Genomic DNA, 20,828 nt, shown 5'->3' with positions numbered 1-20,828 from the left:
AATGGAAAAAGATGAAATGTGTATAGCAAGCTTTACTGTGTAGGCCATTTACGCATGCTGTTTACATTTTGGGGTAAGGCTTTCCTATAGATCTGATGTGGTCTTCATTTAAAAATATTTGCATACATGATGCATCCAGTTTTGGTTTACCTTTGATGTACATGAATTGCTTTCTCTGCAAATAAAGTATCTGCAATCGCCATATGATGTCAGTCTAATAGTTTGGCCATGCTGATGGTTCACTTTAAATGCTCTTCATTCAAGTGGAAGTAAACACCCCACTCTACACAGCATAAAAGTTTGCTCACCAGGTTCACCAGGTTAAGGGCCCTTTTATATGGACTTCATGATCAAGTCTGTCTTTCAGCTTTTCAGGTAGACCTAATTGGAGCTCCATGCAGCTCTATGGGCAGTCTGATGTGAACGGACTTGTGTCTATTTACACCTGCCTACCTCGAAATCTGTCCAGACCTGAAAGAAAAATGGAAAAGTACTGCATTATTTTCCATTTTTCTGGACCTAAACGGGACCGATCAAACATAGCCTGATGTAAAAGGACACAAGTCAATTTGCATCTGGCCACCTATATAGCAATCATAGGTCTGCCCATGTCCACCAGGCATAATTTGAATAGCCATGGATGTAAAAAAACAAACCTAACAATCGTCCCGTTCAGCAAGGGATCCGTGGGCGGAGTGGAGGGGCTCTGTGTGAAAGAACCCTAAAGTGGTTGCAAACCCTTACATAAACAATATATATGTAAAGCTCTGCGTAAATTAATGGCGCTATATAAGTATCTGTAATAAATGAATATACTCACTCGCTGAAATGTGATACACTCTTGTGATACACAGAGATGAAACCAATCCTCCTACAAGTTGTACCTGAATATCTGCATCCATCAGTTCCCTACGTTTGTTTAAAGTCCAGAATTTACCCAGTTTTTCTGAACTTCCAGAAAGGAAGGGAATCTGATGTCATACACTGCACAATTCAGAGAGGAGAGCTGAGTGTGATCTGAGACCTGAGTGGAAAGAATGGACACCACCTTCTACACAGTCTCATAGGAAACATGCACAGCTAAGGCTGTCAGTTACAAGCTGTGTGCTGGAGACTTCCTTCCCCGTCCTCTCCATCCCTTGAAGTCGGCATAGCCTTTCATAAATGACTCATGCAGATAGCAGAGGAATGAGACTGCAGACAGAAAACGGACAGTGCTTTGGATTGATGCAGGTTCACACTATAGAAGGATATGCTTTGTTCACTTTTCATGTCAGAGGTTTACAACCACTTCAGCAGGCTACGCCACTCCCCTGGCACTATATTGGCCCTTCTCTATGGCTATGGGCTAAAAAGAATATTAGGCGATCACAAGAGTGCCTGGGGGGGGGGGGGCTGACCCTCTATCCATTGCACAGCGTAGTTCAAATGCTTGAAAGGATGGCAAGAAATTAGCAGCAGCTGCACTGCTGTGCCACTTTCCAACCTCAATAAGAAAAACTGTAAGTAAAAAGTAATGGAATTTGTTCTCCTGAATTGCTCACTACCTTTTGTAGTATGTGATACATATGTAAGGTGAGTTTTTTAAATGTGACCGCTGTCGGTTGCTGTCACTCAGCCGTTTCAGGCTCTGAAAAGATCCTGACCATATGGAACAGCACCTGCATCCGTCTCTGTGATCCGCTGAGAGTCTGAGCCAGTCCCTCCTGTCCCCTCTAAAGTTCAGTGCTCCAGTGGGCTCTGAAGGGGCAGAGCAGAGAGCCGGAGACAGTCACGGCTCTCTGCTCGGAGCGAAGAGGAGAACTGAACGATCAGGGGTGTTTGATCTCTCAGTTCTTACTGCAGAGCCGAGGGGGACAGACTCAGCATCAGATCGATTTTTTGCCTCCACCTAGGTGAGTAAAAATGTTTGTTTTTTTAAAGTCCATGCTTCTCTTTTTTTAATTTGTAAGTTTACCTCTGCTTTGATGATTTTAATGGATTTTTTTATTAAAATAGAATGCATCATCAACAATGGATATAAAACACTATCTCAATGCAATTACATCTACCGTGTATAATTTTGAAATGTTTAGGACATATTTACACCCCTTGATTAAAGTAATGTTTATTTTATTTGGTTAAATAATGCCATATTCTCTCTGTCAGATCGCTCTCTTAAAGCTAGTGTCCCTTGGTACAATAATTGGAAAGACACATTGATGGAGCTCAACAAGTCCAAGTATTATTCAGGTAGTATTACAACTAGAGCTAAAAACAATGACTCCCTAATCCTCATTCATTTCCAGTCCTCTTATTCTCCCCCTTACCATTGTACTAGGACTATCTAGCTACCTACCCCCTGATCTAGTTGTGTATTTTCCTAATTGTCGTCAATTCAAATGTCAACAACAATTTCTGGTGATGGTTATCTATGATCTGAAATTTTTCTGTAATTCTACTAACCTTGCATTCTGAAAATGTGCTGCTAATGTTTGTTGCATTTTGTAATTTTGTTTGTTTTCTATTTAATATTTTTATAGATGTACATGTGTCTTGGTTGTTTTTTAAATAGCCTTATGGCCTTGGTGTCAGTAAAATTGTAACACATGAGTATGGATATAGAAAACACATCATCAACGTAGAAGTTAATACCATTGTTGGTTACATCATGATACGCACCTTCATGGAAAATTAGACGTCCGTTTTGTCTGATTTTCTCATAGTGTGTACCTGGCCTAATTGTGAATATTTTTGCAGTAAGAATGCACCACTGATCTCAGACCTAACTTTTTGAGGAAGTGTGCTGATTGTTTGGGTTGATGAATTCTTGGGATCAGTCAATCAGGGTGCTTGTAGAGGTAGAACACTACTCATAGATCTAAAGTGAAACCTGTGCTCAAACAATGGTAACTAATAAATTCAGATATGTAATTATACTAATCAAAATGTAGCCCCACCTATCACAAGGATATGTGTGGCTCTTTACACAGTTTCTCAACCAACAAACTTATCGGAACCGGCGTTTAGGTGGATCACCATGTATTTAATCCAACAGGCTCTAGGCCCCTGGATTACTAATCACATCTGCTTTCTCCTTCCTTTGCACTTCTACTGCTTGCTCTGGGGACCCTCCCTTTCAGATACAGATGAGTGAGTTGACTGAATACTGTCCTCCAACAGGTGCTCATGTCTTCCAATCGCAGGGTTTATTTCAGCAGTCCAAGAAGAAAATTCCACAGCTGCAATTTTTTTTTTGTGGCAAATAAAGTAGTTAAAGTATCTTTCTAGAGCAATAGTTAAACCTTGATAACCAAGCAGTATGCACTATGAAGATGGCTTTGTTTATTACTTGGCTTCTCCGAATTGTAATTGCCTTTATAAAGTCAAATGGTAGTCCCCTATTCCACCTCTTTAGTCTCCAAATCGTGGTGTTCTGCAGTGAAAGAGTTGATATCTTAATGGCCTTGTCAAGAGACCCCAGTTTTGCCATCCGGGGCTTTGGAAGACCTAAACAATGGAACTTCAGACAAAATGATTGGAAGTTTTTGGGGATTTCTGCTGTCTGTATGCCTGCTGGAGAGATTTACCATCACTTCCTCATTCAGTAACTACATATGAATTTGGAGAGAATCTCCATAACGGAGCCAAAGATGGCAATTATAACTGGAGGTTTAAACTTTTACACAATCACTACTAAAATACTTTCATTTCTGCCTGCATCATTAAAAGGCTATGTTCACTTTTTGAAAAAAAAAAAAAAAAAAAAAAATTAATAAATGCAAATCCTTTCTTTTTGTGAGGTGAAAAAAACTACATTTATTTTTTTCTCTAAGGAGCCTGCAAAACATTGCACCCATGATCAGCAGATCGCAAGTGCAATATCTGGGTCCTGCTGTCTTTCAGGATACTGTCTTCCCGTACCTCCAATACAGGCAGGCAGTTATCTGAGAGCAGGAAGATCAATTAACTATGAGTATGCTCTCCAGTGCCCTCAGAGTTCATTGAGATTTACAAGTCGTCAGCTGCAAAGGATGATGGTACTTGTAGTCTATTCATTCACCAGTAACTGTGAACGAATGACGTGGCTGTGTGGGCGCACAGCACGGCTGCACTGTTGTCAAATTGTGACAGCAGGTTCAGGGAGAAGATCCCCCGACCGATTGAATGACATGGCTGTGTGGGCAGAACCCTGCACAGCTGTGCGGTTTTCAAATTGTGATGGCAGGTGCAGGGTAAAGATCCCCCTGCCTGCTATTACTGGGTAGGGTGGTGAGGGGGAAGAAGGTGTAGATGCAGGAACATGTCACATGTTCCACCCTAAAATGGATGGAACATGTAAAATGTTCCATAGGTGAGCTTATCCTTTAAGAAAGCTGCTCTGTCCTGCACCGCCATGTTTCCCTGTGACGTCATCTCTAGGCTGTCGGCTTTTCCGGGTTCAGTTTTTGGTTGATATGCACTTTATGAACTTTTGTTTACTAATTAAGTCACTCACCAAGAACAAAAATGTGTGAAGCAGGTGCCCTTTAACTTTGCTTACTTCAGTCATATTCAGGGTCAGTGACTCCCCAAATGATGAAAAAAGAATGCGATTGACAGCCCTGGAGCTTGCATTTACGTCAAAAAGTCAGCAGTAACAGCGCCTATATTTCTCTTACGTCCTCCGACAGTCGCCGCCTCTTCTTATTCGTCACATATGGGGTATTAGACTTTGCTCCGTAGGAGTAGCTAGGCAACAGAATATGTTAACATTAAAGCTTTTAACATATCCCACCCTCAAGGGGTGGTCCCCTCAGTCAATACCCTCCTACTTCCTGCAACCATATCTCAGTTTTAATGTCTAGCTTGTCAGGAGTGGCTGGCTCTCTCTGTGCTGGGGCTTTGTGCCCCAGACTCTTTCTTCTTTTTTGATTTTTTGTTTGAGTTTTCTCTCTACCTTTACTTAGCTGTTCTTTTTGTCAGCGTTAGTTAGTTCTTCGGATGAAGAGGATCATGCAGGCTGGGTCTCGGGCTGATCCCCCTGGTCGCAGGTTGTGGGTCAGTGGCTTCCCAGCCTGCCATCGAGCGTTCAGCCAGGTAACGCTCCTGGCACAGTGAACGACCCATCCCTGTTCGGTGCAGGGATGATTGGTGAGGTGGCTACCTCACTGGACGCTGTGCGGTTTCTTAACCCCCATTCTGTGCGTCTTGTATGCGACTCTCCCTGCCTCATGTGCAGCGGCTTGTTCGCCTGTGCGGGTCCCCCACGCCATTGTGAGGTAAATGTATCTATGTGGGGACCTGCCTGTCTGGGGGGGTGTCAGTCTGGGACTGTGTAACCTGCCTCTATTCACACTGTTTGTCTCCCTATCTCTCGGCTGCATGCTGTGGGCTGCAAAGGGGGGGGGGGGGGGGAGCTGTGTGACACTGTGTGTGTCAGCCTTGTCAGTGTGTGAGGCTGTGTGCTGTGAGGCATGTTTTGTGGCATGTTTGGGCACTATACAGCGATCGCTGCGGCGATCTCACATGTTGTTTTATACATGGATGACATGTGTGTTTTACTGTACTGTGGAGCGGCGGTTTCAGCGCCAAACGGCGCCATTTTGCCTACACTCGCTCCGGCCGCATGTTCTACATGCATGGCGGCCATTTTCTTGTAGCCTCCCATAGGCTTTCATAGAGCGCCCTGGCAGCATCACTTCCTCTTCTCCAGGAACACCGATCGAGGCGGCAGCAGCAGCGGCGAGGGTCTCCTCAGGTTATATCCTTCCTATCCATTGCCTGTGTCAGTTTTATTGTCCCTGTGGGGGTCTCATTGTGCTTGTGTGTGGTGCGGTGGGCTGCGCTCGCCGCGCTTGTTAAAGGGGCAGTTAACCCTTTATTATCCGGCATTTGTTATAGGGGCAATGGATTCTCAGGAGGGCAAATTTCCTACCGCCTTGGTGGAAAGCCAGGGGACCGCTGTTTCCCCCCCAGGGGGGATTTAGCCTCTATTGTGGCTGGCCTTGCTGCTCAGGTGCAGATGCTGGTGGCTGCTCAATCTACTAAAAGACCCAGAGTTGCTCTTTCCTCTGATTCTGAGGGTGAAGGTGATGGGGCTGTTATGGCGGGGGCCTCCTTATCGGGGTCCCGCTCCTCCCTGGATCTAGTGGGGTCCGAGGTGGAGGCTGAAGTTGAAGGGGTTGATAATTCTCCCCCTGGCTCGCCTGAAGAGCTTGCAATCATGGATGAATTGATTGCTTCCATAAAGCAAACGCTGCGTTTGCAGGATGAAGTGTGTCCCCCCGCTGCCTTGGCGGCTTATGGGACGCAGAGAAAACGCAGGACGCCGCAGGTTTTTCCCTGCAATGATGATTTTCAGCGCGCTGTTAAGGAACAATGGCGCAATCTGCGCAAGCCTTTTGCTGTACCTAGTAGGTTCAAGCTGCGTTATCCTTTCTCGCCTTCCACTGATGAAAGGTGGTGTGTGCCTCCCCCAGATGATCACGCAATTGCGGTTTTAAACAAATCCACTGCGATTCCTGCAGAGGATTCCCCTGTGTTCCGTGATGCCACGGATAGGAGATTGGAGTCTCTTGCCCGTCATACTTATTCTGTTACGGGTTCTATGCTTAAGGCTCTGTTTGCTTCTCTCATGGCGGCCCAGGCGATTGCAAGTTGGACGCAGATGCTTAGGCGCGTCCTAGTGGCCGATTCGGCCTCGCCGGCGACCCTGAATATGGTGGATCAAATCCACCAGGGTGTCATGTATCTGTGTGATGCGGACTTGGACCTAGTTCCGTTGGCTGCACGTGTGCACAGTGTGGCGGTGTTGTCTCGCCGCCTGGTTTGGTTGAAATGTTGGTCGGTGGACCAGTCTTCACGTAAGACCTTAGCCAATCTGCCTTATGATGGGTCTTGCCTTTTTGGGGAGTCCTAGGATGTGTTGATTAAGGGGATCACCGGAGGTAAGAGCACTCTCTTGCCCCATTTCCCTAAGGCTAAGGGGGCTTCTGGGAAGAAGCATGCTAATTTTCGGCCCCCTCAGGGGTCCTTTCGTGCCTTTCGGTCGCACTACAAGGGCAAACCGTTCAAAGGTCAAGGCTCTCAGAAGAAGCCCTGGTCTGGTAAACAGAAGTCCGGTCAATCCGGATCCGCAGCCCATAACAGTGCGGCCTGAAGGGGCGCCCTCACCCAGTTTTGGGGTGGGGGGACGCTTGCTCGGTTTTCTTCAGCCCTGGTTGGCCCGCGTGCGGGACAGATGGGTTCAGGAGATCGTTCGATCTGGTTACAAGATCGAGTTTCTCTCTCGGCCGGAGAGCAGATTTTTTCCCTCAAATCTTCAACTGTCTCTAGAGCGTTTACGGGACCTGCACCTGGCGGTGCGGGACCTGAGGGCTCAGGGAGTGGTAGTTCCGGTGCCTCATCGGGACAGATTTCGGGGGTTTTATTCCAATCTGTTCACCGTGCCCAGAAAGGAGGGCAAGGTTCGTCCAATTCTGGACTTGAAGTCTCTGAACCGCTCTGTGCGGGTTCGCAAGTTCCGCATGGAATCCCTGCGGTCGGTGGTGGCTGCCTTGGTTCCGGGGGAATTCATGGCCTCCATCGATTTGAAGGATGCGTATCTTCACATCCCCATTTTCGAGGGTCACCAGAGGTACCTTAGATTTGCCATTGCGGAGGATCACTACCAGTTCGTGGCGTTGCCTTTTGGTCTCGCCTCGGCTCCGCGGGTCTTCACCAAGGTGCTTGCACCGGTTCTGGCATTGTTGAGGGCCCAGGGCATTTCTGTCCTGGGGTATCTGGACGACATTCTGGTTCGGTCTGCGACCAGCCAGGGTCTGGAGAAGGACCTGTCTGTCACGATGCAAACTCTGCAGGAGTTTGGTTGGACGATAAATTTTCCAAAGTCGACGCTGAGTCCATCGGTTCGTCTTCCCTACCTGGGAATGATTCTGGACTCGGTGCAGGCGAAGGTCTTCCTGCCGGATGACAAACTCAGAACTCTTCAGGAGGAAGTCAGGTCCCTCAGGGACGTTCCGCACTCGTCTCTGCGGACGTGCATGAGATGTCTGGGATTGATGGTCTCGGCCTTCGAGGCGATTCCCTTCGCCCAGTTTCACACGCGGGGTCTCCAAGCGGAGATCCTGTCCATGTGGGACGGGCGACCTCAATCTCTGGATCTTCAAATCTCGTTGAGTCATCGCACCAGAAGAGACCTTCTGTGGTGGCTCCAGTCCCCGATGGTGTCCGGGGGCAAGTCGTTTCGTCCTATCTCGTGGACGGTAATCACCACGGATGCCAGCCTGTCGGGCTGGGGTGGTGTTCTGGGCGTTCTGTCCGCCCAGGGGACTTGGTCGGAGGGGGAGTCCTCCCTTCCGATCAACATTCTGGAATTGCGTGCGATAAATCTCTGTCTTCATCGCTGGACGGACCGGCTGCAGGGCTGCCCGGTTCGGGTGCAGACGGACAATGCCACAGCGGTGGCCTACATCAACCACCAAGGGGGCACCAGGAGTGCCCGAGCGGCTCGAGAAGTGGCCGACATTCTGTCCTGGGCCGAGGCTCATGTCCCGGCGATAACGGCGGTTCACATTCCGGGGGTGGAGAACTGGCAGGCGGACTATCTGAGTCGCCAGACCCTGGATCAGGGGGAATGGTCTCTCCACCCGGCTGTCTTCCAGATGTTGTGCGCGAAGTGGGGTCTTCCAGATGTGGATCTGTTCGCGTCTCGTCTCAACAAGGTGAGAAGGTTCGTGGCAAGGACGCGCGACCCTCGGGCAGACGCGTCGGACGCGTTAGTGGCCCCGTGGCATCAGTACAGGCTGATGTATGCGTTTCCACCGATTCAGTTGCTGTCCAGGTTCCTTCGCAGGTTACACTCGGAACGCAGCACGGTGATTCTTGTGGCACCGGACTGGCCTCGCCGGTCCTGGTACGCAGACCTCGTGAATCTGGCGGTCGACGCCCCGTGGCGTCTGCCTCTTCGAGACGATCTCCTGTCTCAAGGACCGATATACCATCCTGCTTTACAGTCGCTGGCTTTGACGGCCTGGCTGTTGAGACCGAGGTCCTGAGGGAGAAGGGTCTCTCCCCAGAGGTCGTTCATACCTTGATCAACGCGAGGAAGTCTTCCTCAGGGAAGGTTTATTACCGTACTTGGAAGGCCTATTTTGCTTGGTGTGAGTCCAGGGGCTTTTCTCCCCGCACGTACTCGGTTTCCCGGGTGCTGTCCTTCCTTCAAATGGGTGTCGATCATCGTTTGGCGCTGGCTACGATAAAGGGTCAGGTGTCTGCGCTGGCCGTTCTGTTTCAACGTCCCGTGGCTTCCAACTCCTTGGTTGGCACTTTTGTTCAGGGTGTGCGGCATCTGGTTCCTCCTAGGAGGGATCCTCTGCCCCCTTGGGACATGAATCTCGTTCTATCTGTGTTGCAACGTGCTCCTTTTGAACAGATCAGGGAGATCTCGTTGTCTATGTTGTCCAAAAAAGGTCGCCTTTTTGGTGGCTATCACTTCGGCTCGCAGAGTGTCGGAGCTGGCAGCTTTGTCCTGCAAGTCTCCGTATCTGGTTGTTCATTTGGATAAGGTGGTCTTGCGACCTAATCCTTCTTTTCTTCCGAAACGAGTTTCGGAATTCCATCTTAATGAGGATTTTGTCTTGCCTTCGCTGTGCGCGAAGCCTAAACATCCAAAGGAGGTGAGATTACATTCTTTGGATGTTGTTCGAGCGATAAGGGTTTACCTTAAATCGACTGAGTCTTTTCGAAAGACGGATTCCTTGTTTGTTCTTCCAGAGGGTCCTCGGAAGGGCATGGCGGCGTCGGCTTCTACCATCGCCGAATGGATCAGGCAGACCATTGAACAGGCCTATGCTTTGCAGGGGAAGGTTCCCCCTGTGCCTGTGAAGGCGCACTCTACTAGATCTCTGAGTACGTCTTGGGCCTGTCGTCATGGGGCTTCTGTAGCCCAGGTGTGTAAGGCGGCGACTTGGTCGACCGTGCACTTTTTCACAAAATTCTACAAAGTAGATGTTCAGGCATCGGCGGATGCTTCCTTTGGCCGCAAGGTTCTTAGTGCGGCGGTTCCCTAGGGTCCCTTGTGGGGACCACTGGCTGTTGGGATAAGTTTTTTATCCCCTGGTTATTTGTCTTTTCCTGGGTTGTTGCTCCTGTTGAGCACCTGTTTTTTTCCTGTTGCCCAGCTGGGTTCCTTCCTTTGGTAAGGTTCCTTTCTTTGATGCGGAGACTGCGTTTGCCTTTCGGCGCGGATGCGTTTCCCACCCCTCATGTTTGCACTGCTTTGGGACGTCCCCATATGTGACGAATAAGAAGAGGCGGCGACTGTCGGAGGACGTAAGAGAAAACGGAATTTTTGTAAAATCTTACCTGTAAAATTCCTTTCTCTGAGTCCTCCGACAGTCGCCGCCCCGCCCCTCTTTTGGGGTTTGGTTGTATACTCTACTGCTATTCCACTAAAACTGAGATATGGTTGCAGGAAGTAGGAGGGTATTGACTGAGGGGACCACCCCTTGAGGGTGGGATATGTTAAAAGCTTTAATGTTAACATATTCTGTTGCCTAGCTACTCCTTCGGAGCAAAGTCTAATACCCCATATGTGACGAATAAGAAGAGGCGGCGACTGTCGGAGGACTCAGAGAAAGGAATTTTACAGGTAAGATTTTACAAAAATTCCGTTTTCTATCTTTATAAGCTGCCCTTAAACAAACAGTCTTTGTAAATACCCAGCAAAAGTAGTTTTTAAAGGGTAACAACTTTAGTGGGGGATAAAGAGCAAATAAAGAAAAAATATAGCGTATAGAATTGCGACACAAGTCATATTGTAATTTAATGTTATTAAAAATTACCTTTTCTCTTTCGTTCATTGAAGGACACAGCTCCTGATTCTACTTAAGCGGAGTTCCACCCATTTTTAATAGGTTGGATTACATAGATGTATGTAATCCCCTTTAAAACGACTTTTACCAATGGAAACTTTTTTTTTTTTTGCTAGTAAATACCTTCATTTTTGATTTATTCCTCCTCTCCTCACTTCCGGGTCCGATCGGTGATTACGTCATTCGGCGATTCGCAGTGTGTGCTGGGATGTATTCCATTCCAGAAATCTCGCAGTATTACCAAGGAGCTGAGCTGTACTGTGCGTATTCAGGCCGTGACCTGCCCCGCCTCCGCCCCACCTCCTCTCAGTGAGTTGTACTGTATGCATTGTATTCAGGCCGTTCTCTGCCCCGCCTCCTCTCAGTGAGCGAGGACTGAAAGCATATCCTCACTGAGAGGAGGCGAGGCGGAGGCGGGGCAGAGCACGTCCTGAATACAATGCATACAGTACAACTCACTGAGAGGCGGCGGGGCGGAGGCGGGGCAGGTCACAGCCTGAATACACACAGTACAGCTCAGCTCCTTGGTAATACTGCGAGATTTCTGGAATGGAATACATCCCAGCACACACTGCAAATCGCCGAATGACGTCATCGCCGATCGGACCCGGAAGTGAGGAGAGGAGGAATAAAGCAGAAATTAAGGTATTTACTAGCAAAAAAAAAAAAGTTTCCATTGGTAAAAGTCGTTTTAAAGGGGATTACATAGATCTAAAGTTACGAAAATGGGTGGAACTCCACTTTAACTTTTGGGTTATACTAGGCAGGAAAAAGCTTGTCTACGCCTATGGGCAGTCCCAGGGGGTATACTCCCACTCTCAGCTATAGGCACTCCGTTTTGTTTCTGCCTAGTCAGGAGTATGGGCCTAGTACTCCCTGAGGATAATATAGGTCCTTAGGGTCGCCCCAGTCCGGCCAGCAAGTGCGTACAGACTGCAGCTCCGCGCTAGGCCGGCGGCGACATAGCCCCTCTGAACGGGGGCTGGCCTGCGAGTTAAAGTCCCACGAGGACGCATATGAACTGGCTTCGGCCTGAGTCGCAGCGTTTCCTCCTTGCCAACAGCACCCACATTAAGATGGAGCAGTGTCCTGTCCGGAGCAGTGCCCACCCTGTACCTGGTGCAGTAAGTAGCTTTCCTCCCCCTACCCCTGGAGGGTTTTGGGGTGGATGTGATCCCCTCCCTGGGATGGTCGCCAGGTTCCCCTCCCTCCCCCCCCCCCCCAGCCACTAGTACATGTAGCTGAAGCCCCCACTCTTCCTTTGGGCTTCTGCTGGGCTAAAGATGCGTGCAATTGTGGCTGGGCTCCCACAAAAAGTTAGGCCGCGGCCTCCTGAGCCATATGGTCAGCTTGGCACCTCCCTTGGTCCGGGTGGCACTGTTGGGGCGCTTCATTGTTAATGACAGTCTTGCTGCCATTATTGTGTGGTGCACCTGCCTTGTTTTAGTGCATGTACCCTGCCTCCGCGTCACGGCTGGCAGCCCCCTTTAAGGGGGCATGTCCTATTATATCTTCTATGGAGGGCTCGGAGGGGACCCCCTTGTTTTTTGCGGGGTCCAATAGGCGTTTCATTTGTGGACCCTTGGTCGGCGTCCCCTTGAAGGATCGTAGGCAATGGCCTCCCCGATTATGTTTTCGGGGTGAGCTCCGTATATAGCAACCATACTGAGTCTGCGTCCACGCACCCTGAGTGCTCCGATAGTGAGGATGATTCCTCTGCTCTTCTACCCGCGCTTAAATAGGCGCTGGTGGATGGAACTGTTTTTGCCAGTGCGTGAAACTTTAAAAATGGAGTTTGCGGCTAATGCCGCATGGTAATTACCGGTTCCTTTTGGCACCCACAGGCCCTCTAAAGCGGCGAGAGTGTTCCTCTTTCCGCTTATCTTGACAACTTGTCACAAAACAGTGGGGTTGTCTAAAATGCAGTGGTTGCTAGGCATTTTTTGCTTGCGGTATCCTTATGAGGATTTTCTGCATTAAAGGTACTCAGTCCCACCTGTAGTGGACTCGCCGGTTACCTTCATCCCAGTTGAGGAGTCCCTGACCGTTACAGGTCCAGCTAATAAGAGGGCAGATGCTCTGGCCCTCCATATGTGCGCTTTGGCTGGTTCGGCAATTAGGCCAGTAATTACTGTTGCCCTGGTGTCGCAAACTCTGACCGAGTGGGCTAAGCTTTTACGCCGGGACCTGGAGGGGGAGCAGCTTCCTCCTGTCTTTGCAGGGCTGGCAGGTCGGTTGGTCCAGGGGCTACAGTTTGTCTGTAATGCCTCTTTGGATGTGGCTCCTTTGATTTCTAGGTTGTCTGTATCAGCAGCAATCCTGCGTTTTGTCTGGCTGAAATGCTGGTCTGCAGACTAGACTTCTAAGAAGGCCTTTTCTTGTAGGGGATCGCCTTTTTGGAGGTTCCTGGGATGACATCGTTAAGGGTCTCGCAAGGAGCCCTGTCATAGACGTGGACCATTCTCCTCTGCTCCTAAGCGGCTTTTTCATCTCTCAGGGTCTCAAGATAAGGGATCAAAAGTCAGGGCTTCCACCAGAAACCTTCAAGAGGACCTGGTCTGGCAAGCCACGAGCGGGCCCTTCCAGACCTGCGGACAAGGCTGCCTCTGCATGAAGCGGCACCCTCACCCGTATCTGGTGTGGGGGGGTGTCTTCGTTGGTTTCCGGATCCATGGACCTCCCTGGCACAGGACAAGTGGGTCCACGAAGTTATTCAGTCAGGCTACGAGATCCAGTTCGGTCTTGTTCTCCCGGAAAGGTTTTTCCCTTCCAGCCTGCGTTTTTTGTCCCCAGATCGCTTCCAGGGTCTCTTTGGGGCAGTGCAAGACTTGTTACTTCAAGGTGATTGTTCCGGTTCCGACTTTGGAACATTTTCAGGGTTTTTTTACTCAAACCTCTTTACAGTCCCCAGGAAGGAAGGCAAGGTATGTCCAATTCTGGACCTTAAGACGCTAAGCTGCTTTGTGCGCATACAGAAGTTCTGCATAGAGTCCATTCACATGGTAGTGGCTTCCCTACTTTAAGTGGATTTCTTCTTGCTTCTATCGACTTAAAGAACGCCTACCTGCAAATTCTAATATGTGCTGGTTGCCAGCGCTTCCTCCATTTTGCCGTGGACGCGGAGCATTATCAGTTTGTGGCGCTGACCTTTGGACTTACCTCCGCACCTTGAGACTTCACAGGAGTGTTGGCCCTGGTGCTGGCATTGTTTGAGCCAGAGGGGGATTGTGGTACTGGGGTACCTTGACTATCTTCTTCTGCGAGCGGAGTCTCCGACTGTTTTGATGGACTATTGGAGATTGTTCCAGTATCCTGAACATTTAGGAGTCTGCTTTGGTTCTGTCCACAAAAACTGGACTATCTGGGTCTAACTCTGGACTCGGCCTCAGCCAGAGCGTTTCTTCTTCGGGAAAAACTCCAGACATTGCAGGAAGCATTTCAGCTTCTGTTGTTCAGCAGACAGTCATCGCTCCAGGCTTGCATGCACGTGCTGGGCTTGATGGTGTCCACCTCAAGGCGGTCTGTTTGCATAGTTCCACACAACATCTCTGCTAAAGAGATTCAGGTGAAATGGGTCGAGGATCCACGGTCTATAGCGGTGGCTTCGCTCTCTGGCACTTCGACAGGGAAATTTCCTTCTCCCCCCCCCTGTACTTGACAGTTGTCTCCACAGATGCCAGCCTGTCCTCGTGCGGAGGCGTCCTCAGCACAGACATGCTCAGGGGGTCTGGACTCTGGCAGAGCCCAGACTGCCGATTTAGTGTACTGGAACTTCGAGCGATCAGACTTGGTGTAGCTCATTGGATAGTCCTCTTCAGGGATGTCCGGTATGAATTCTTTTGGAAAATGCCACAGCCGTGGTCTGTCAATCACCAAGGGGGCACAAGAAGTGTCCTGGTGGCTCTCTAAGTAGCCGGAATTCTAAGGTGGGCTGCCTGATTCGTTCCAGCCCTCTCAAACTTCTGCCACAACTCCTGTGCAGGATTCAGGCAGAAGGGATTCAGATCATTCTAGTGGCTCCCGGAATGGCCTCGCTGGTCTTAGTATGTTGATCTGGTACGGCTGGTCGCCAATGCTCCTTGGGGACTTCCTCTCAGGGAGGATCTGCTGTTCCAAGGACTAATCTTCCACCCTGCTTTTCAGTTGCTACATAGTTACATAGTCAGGTTGAAAAAAGACACAAGTCCATCTGGTTCAACCAAAAAAAAAAAAAAAACATATTGAAAACCCAACCATACAATCCCATATACACAATCCTATACCCGCAGTTGATCCAGAGGAAGGCAAAAAAACCCAGCAAAGCATGATCCAATTTGCTACGGCAGGGGAAATAAATTCCTTCCTGATCCCCCGAAAGGCAATCTGATATTTCCTGGATCAACCTTACCTAAAGAATTTTAGTGCCCACTTACTGTATATTAAGTACACCCAGGAAATAATCCAGACCTTTTTTAAAACAATCTAGTGAGCTAGCCAGAACCACCTCTGGAGGGAGTCTATTCCACATTTTCACAGCTCTTACGGTGAAGAAACCTTTCCGTATTTGCAGACAATCTGTTTTCCTCTAGACATAAAGAGTGCCCCCTTGTCCTCTGTGTTGACCTTAAAGTGAACAACTCAACCCCAAGTTCACTATATGGACCCCTCTATGTATTTCTACATGTTCATCATATCCCCCCTTAATCTCCTCTTCTCAAGAGAGAATAAATTCAGTTCCTCTAATCTTTTCTCATAGCTGAGCTCCTCCATGCCTTTTTATTAGTTTAGTTGCCCTTCTCTGCACTTTCTCCAGTTCCCCGATATCCTTTTTAAGAACTGGTGCCCAAAACTGAACTTCATATTCCAGATGAGGTTTTACTAATGATTTGTACAGGGGCAAAATAATAAACGCCAGGTGCTGAAGGATGGAGGTTTGTTTGAATCAGTTATTCCTACGCTAATAAAAGCTAGAAAATCTGCATCTAGGAAGATCTACCATTGTACTTGGAAGTTGTACATTGCGTTGTGTGAGTCTCTTGGGGTTCATCCTCGCTCCTTCTCAGTGGATCGGATCTTAACCTTCCTTCAACGAGGGAATGAACAGAAATTGGCCTTGAGTATTAAGGGCCAGGTATCGGGTTTTAGCAGTCTTTTTCCAACGACCTTTGGCAACAACCTTTTAATCAGGGTGTCCGACATTTGGTTCCTTCAGTGCGGGCTCTGTTGCCACCCTGGAATCTTATTGTGGTGCTTTCCGCTCTGCAAAGCTTCTCTTTGAAAATATTCAGGGGGTTCCCTGCTACGCCGCCATAGAAGGTGGCATTCTTTGGGGGCTATCACCTCTGCATGCAGAGTGTCGGAATGGACGGCGTTATCCTGTCATTCACCTTATGGTGGTTCACAAGAATAAGGTGGTGCTTTGCCTCTGTCCGTCATTCCTTCCTATGGTGGTCACTGACTGTCATTTGAATGCAGACATTGTGCTGCTGTCCCTGTGTCCCAGGCCTAAACATCTGAAGGAAATTACCTTGCATGTCTCGGATGTGGTCTGGGCAGTTCGGGTGTACCTGACTGCTACGGAGTCTTTTAGGAAGTCAGACTCTCTTTGTGCTCACGGACGGGTCTCACAAAAGGCTGTCCGCTTCTTCTGCGACCATTTCCAGATGGATCAGATGGTGGTTCAGGCCTATTGCGTCAGGGGTCAGGTTCCTCCTTTACCTGTTTAGGTGCACTCTACTAGGGCGCTTAGTGTCTCCTGGCTTTCGGTCTTTAAGCGTCAGTGACGCAGGTTTGCAAGGTGGCTTTCTGGTCCTCGGTGCACACTTTTACAAAGTTTTTATTTTTTTCTAAAGTGGTTGTGTTGGCATCTGCGGATGCTTCTTTTGTCGCAAGGTTTTGCTGGCTGCTGTTTAGAGGACCTGGTCCTCTTTGAGGGTGTATTGTTTTTCAGGTGAGCTCCAGTTGTTTATGGTTGAGCTCTGTTAACTGGTTGGCTATGGTTAGCCTTGGGAATGTTTTTCTGATGTTTTCCCACCCCTCATGTTTAACACTGCTTTGGGACATCCCAGTGGTTCGGAAGAATCAGGAGCTGGGTCCGTCAATGAACGTAAGAGAATATCGGATTTTTGACTTGCTGTAAAATCCATTTCTCTGATGTTCATTGACGGACACAGCACCCACCCCTCTGTGGAGTTGGCTTTCTTCTGACACTGCTTGTAACCTTAACGGAGTGCCTATAGCTGAGATTGGGTGTATGCCCCCTGGGACTGCCCATAGGCATAGTCAGACTTTTTCCTGCATAGTGTCCTACTCCTGGAGGCAGTATAACCTAATGGTTAAAAAGAATCGGTAGCGGTGTCAGTCAATGAACATCTGCGAAATGGATTTTAAGTCAAAAATCCGATTTTCCTTTTCAATCTGCAGCCGCTGTTATTTTTTGAAAATGCAATGCAATAAGGCTACCTGGAGTTGTTCTGTACACAGAACACACACCCCAGAAACCTCATTCTTGTGTAATTAGCTCACCAATTTTCCCAGAAGTCTACCTAAGATTCAAGTCAGATTTCAGGCATCCCCTGCAGCAAAAATGTCATTTTTGGTGAGATACTCCCAATAGGAACACGTCTAAAGGTATGCAGGCCCAATAGCTTTCCTCATTAGTGCTCTGCAGCTGCACAGCTGATAGATAATTTTGAAACCACTCCCATTAGACCCAGTCGGAACAAACAAGAGGAACAAACAAGGGTTTCTTCAGAATAACAAAAGGTAGGAATCTGCAACAAAGGTTAGGCTATTAGCTGTAACTATGTGAGAGCTTCACTTCCATGTCAGCGGAGATACATGCCTGTCAGTGAAGTGAAGCTCTCACATAGTTACAGCTAATAGCGGCCGCTCCCCCCGCCCCCCGCCAGGTGTCAGGTCAGTTCTGTTCTGTTCTGATTCACACATAGTCGTGCTGAGCTGACAGGGAAGGATCACATAGTTCTATCTATAGCGGCCGCTCGCCCCGCCCCCCCCCCCGCCTGGTATGTCCATTCATTAATGCACAGATCGTAGTAGGGACGTCATTGAGAGGCAGACGGCCGGCCAGAGGCGGGACTTTTAAAACCTGCCCTGCGCTGCGCCCTCCTCCTTCCCCACGGCGGCCATGTTAACCCATTATCGGCCGAAATGAGAGAGGCTCATTTTCGGCCAATAATTTTGGTGGCCGAAATTTCGGTGCATCCCTAATTTTTTCCCAAAAGGTGAACTTCCTCTAAAGTAGGCCAATAGTAGTGAAACCTGAGACTTTTCCTTGTGTTCACATGAGTAGCTTTTAACGGAGCTCCTCAAAAAATGGGAAGCTCTATTTGTTTGCCTCCCCCCCTTTGCGGCCACATTTGGCACCTTTTGGGGGGAAGCAGGTGCCTGCTTTTGACAGGTAACATTTTTCTTTTAAGTAATACCAGTCCTATAACTCAGACAAATCGCAACTACTATGCTGTACGAATGTGGTTCTTCTTTTTTTTTTTTTTTTGTCAGATGTTTGTAGAGTAGAGCAGACAAATGTGAAGGAATTAAAAAATAAATATATAGATTAATGTATAGTCATACATATTTCGTTTTTTCCCCCTATCTTGCTTTTTTTTTTTTTTGTTTCATCACATTTAAAGAAGATATCATTTTTATTTATTTCCAAACAGAAGCCCCCTATATTCATGTAACATGTATGTAAAGACAAAACTGTTTATCACATCTGTTCCATTATTTTTCCTGCCTGTATCCTCTTAGCCCCCGTTCACATCGGGGCAATTTGACATGCGATTTGACAGGTCAAATAGCAGCCTATTGCCGGCAAAGGCACTGTCCCAATTGGTGCGGAGCTGCACCGATTTCCAAAAGTAGTGCCTGTACTACTTTTGGCGATTTCAAGGGTGACTTCAATAGACATCTGTTCATGAACCCGCACAGATGTCTTTCAAGTCGCCCCCAAAGTCGGACTGAAATGCGACTCTCTAAGCCCTTGTTCACATTGATGCGTTTTTTGCGCCTTTTTCATTCGTGGCTGTGCTTATATGCATTAAAAATACAAAAGAAAAAGTTTTTTGCGTTTCAACACATAGATGTGAACTAGCCACATACTCTTGAGTAGGATTTTTATGTAAAATGCCTTTTTCATGCAGTATATGCAAGCATTTTACTACAGGAAACTGACTTGTGAAGGGACCCGAACTACAAGTGAAAATGTATAGACAAGGGAGATTTACAGTTTTTATCAATGCTCTCTAAACATCGCCTAATACCTGCTGTTTTCCCCACACATTGATAATGCACATGGGGGTATCTAGCTGCTGTGCATGCTTTTCCACCTTTTAGTGTGCTCAGGAGGCACAGGTGCAATGTCCAACCCCACTGTCTACAGCCTGTCAGTCTATAGCATGACGGGGCTGACCGCTCTACCAAGTTGTGCTCTTGTTTAGGGACCAATGCGATGAGTGATGAATGCTGGGAATGCAGCCAGCGAGGCTGGACTCTGCACTTGTGCCTCCTGGACACACTAAAATGCCACAATGACACACACCAGCTAGATGCCCCCATATGCAAGGGGCTTTAGAGTCAAAATCTTTTAGACTATGGCTTCATTGTAAATATAGTGAACTGTTTGCTTAAAAAAAAAACAAAAAAAAAAACAAACTATATGATTACTACCATCTGATTTGCCTGTTATCCCACTCTGTTTTTTGGTATTTTGTAAAATAATTATCAAATTAGGCATGTTATATTTACTCAGTACTGCTAACCATGGTGACTTGATTATATGTTGGATAATACAGATTTCCTTGTTTGTTTTCCTTTGTTGTTTTTTGTTTTGCTTTTTATTTTTGCACCATTACAACAAATGTTCCACATTTTGCAGTGTTTGTTTATCTGGTCAATTAGTCTTTTTAATCCACTTAAGCTGGTTATATACTAGTAGATTTTAATTTGAATTTTTTTTATAAGCGTGTTTGTTTGATTTTCTAGTTGTTAGTGGGGTTGAATCGATTTTTGTTTTTTTTTTTAACCTCAGTGACAAGAAAATTTGAGGGGCAAAAATAAAAAATTTTCTTGAATAAACAAATTTCTAACTGTAAATGTGGTTTTTGTTCAGTAAAATCCATTCACTCCTACATCCAATAATAAATTGTATCGGTTTGTTGGTACCTCAGGCCAATAAGAAGTGGGACTTTTAAGGCAGGTATGGAGTATACGAGAAAGTACAAGCAAAAATTGCTAATAATAACTAAATAATAATAATGATAATAATAATAATTGTTTAATTCTTAAAACATATGTACAGTGAAGTACAGTTGCGTGAAAGGGTTATAGACCCTTGTGAAGTTGTGTAATAGGAGGAGGGTTAGTGACATGTGAGAAATAGTGACTTTTGAGGGTATATCTCTGTCTTTCCCTGCTGTTAAGCTTGGGTGGTTCAGATCAGAGGTGTCTCCTATATCCTACGCGTTTCGGCCCTTAAATGGGCCTTTTTCAAGGTTGATTGTCACTATTTCTGTTGGTAAAATGCAGATTTTTGTTAAATATTTTTAAGTATCACCACTTTTGTGAATTAAATAATAGTGGTGAATTTTTCAAAATAGTACATACATATTGTTTTCTTTGAATCCTTGTGTGTTGAAATGGCTCCCTCTTTAGCACAGCGAGAACCATGCGGTTTCCTGAAAAAAAAAAAAAAAATATATATATATATATATATATATATATGTATGTATGTATGGGATTCAGCTACAAAGTTGATAGTGGTTCTACAAGTATGTTGTTGAACTTACATGAGCCGTGTCTCATATCTGGGGTAGATCATGTGAATCTCCCCTGGTGGTTAGTTTTTGGTTCCGGTGCGTATGAAACCGGTTCTTGGCAAGGATGTCCTTGTGCCTTTAAATGGTGCAGTTCTATATGAGACAGGTACATGTATGGGGAAATTTATATATGTAATGCAATAATGCAGTATATGCAGTATATAACGTTTTTAGGTTT

The 20,828-nt window shown here is 47.1% G+C and overlaps 1 protein-coding gene across 2 annotated transcripts in view; it reads left to right on the top strand.

Moving 5' to 3' along the window:
- Positions 1–20,828, top strand: part of TRAPPC8 (trafficking protein particle complex subunit 8) — a 220,570-nt gene that overhangs the window by 25,069 nt on the left and 174,673 nt on the right. The window contains exon 3 of one of the 2 annotated variants that reach the window (XM_082259742.1): positions 2,149–2,232. The exons of the other annotated variant lie outside the window; for it this stretch is intronic. Coding sequence (XP_082115868.1) covers positions 2,149–2,232 — 84 coding nt within the window. The remainder of the gene's footprint in view (positions 1–2,148; positions 2,233–20,828) is intronic. 2 annotated transcript variants of the gene reach the window in all.

The sequence above is a fragment of the Pelophylax lessonae genome (genome assembly GCF_965119305.1).
Source record: "Pelophylax lessonae genome assembly, chromosome: 5".
NCBI classification, from domain to species: Eukaryota; Metazoa; Chordata; class Amphibia; order Anura; family Ranidae; genus Pelophylax; species Pelophylax lessonae.
Note: the sequence above shows the minus strand (reverse complement) of the source record. Positions and strands in the feature narration are given on the sequence as shown.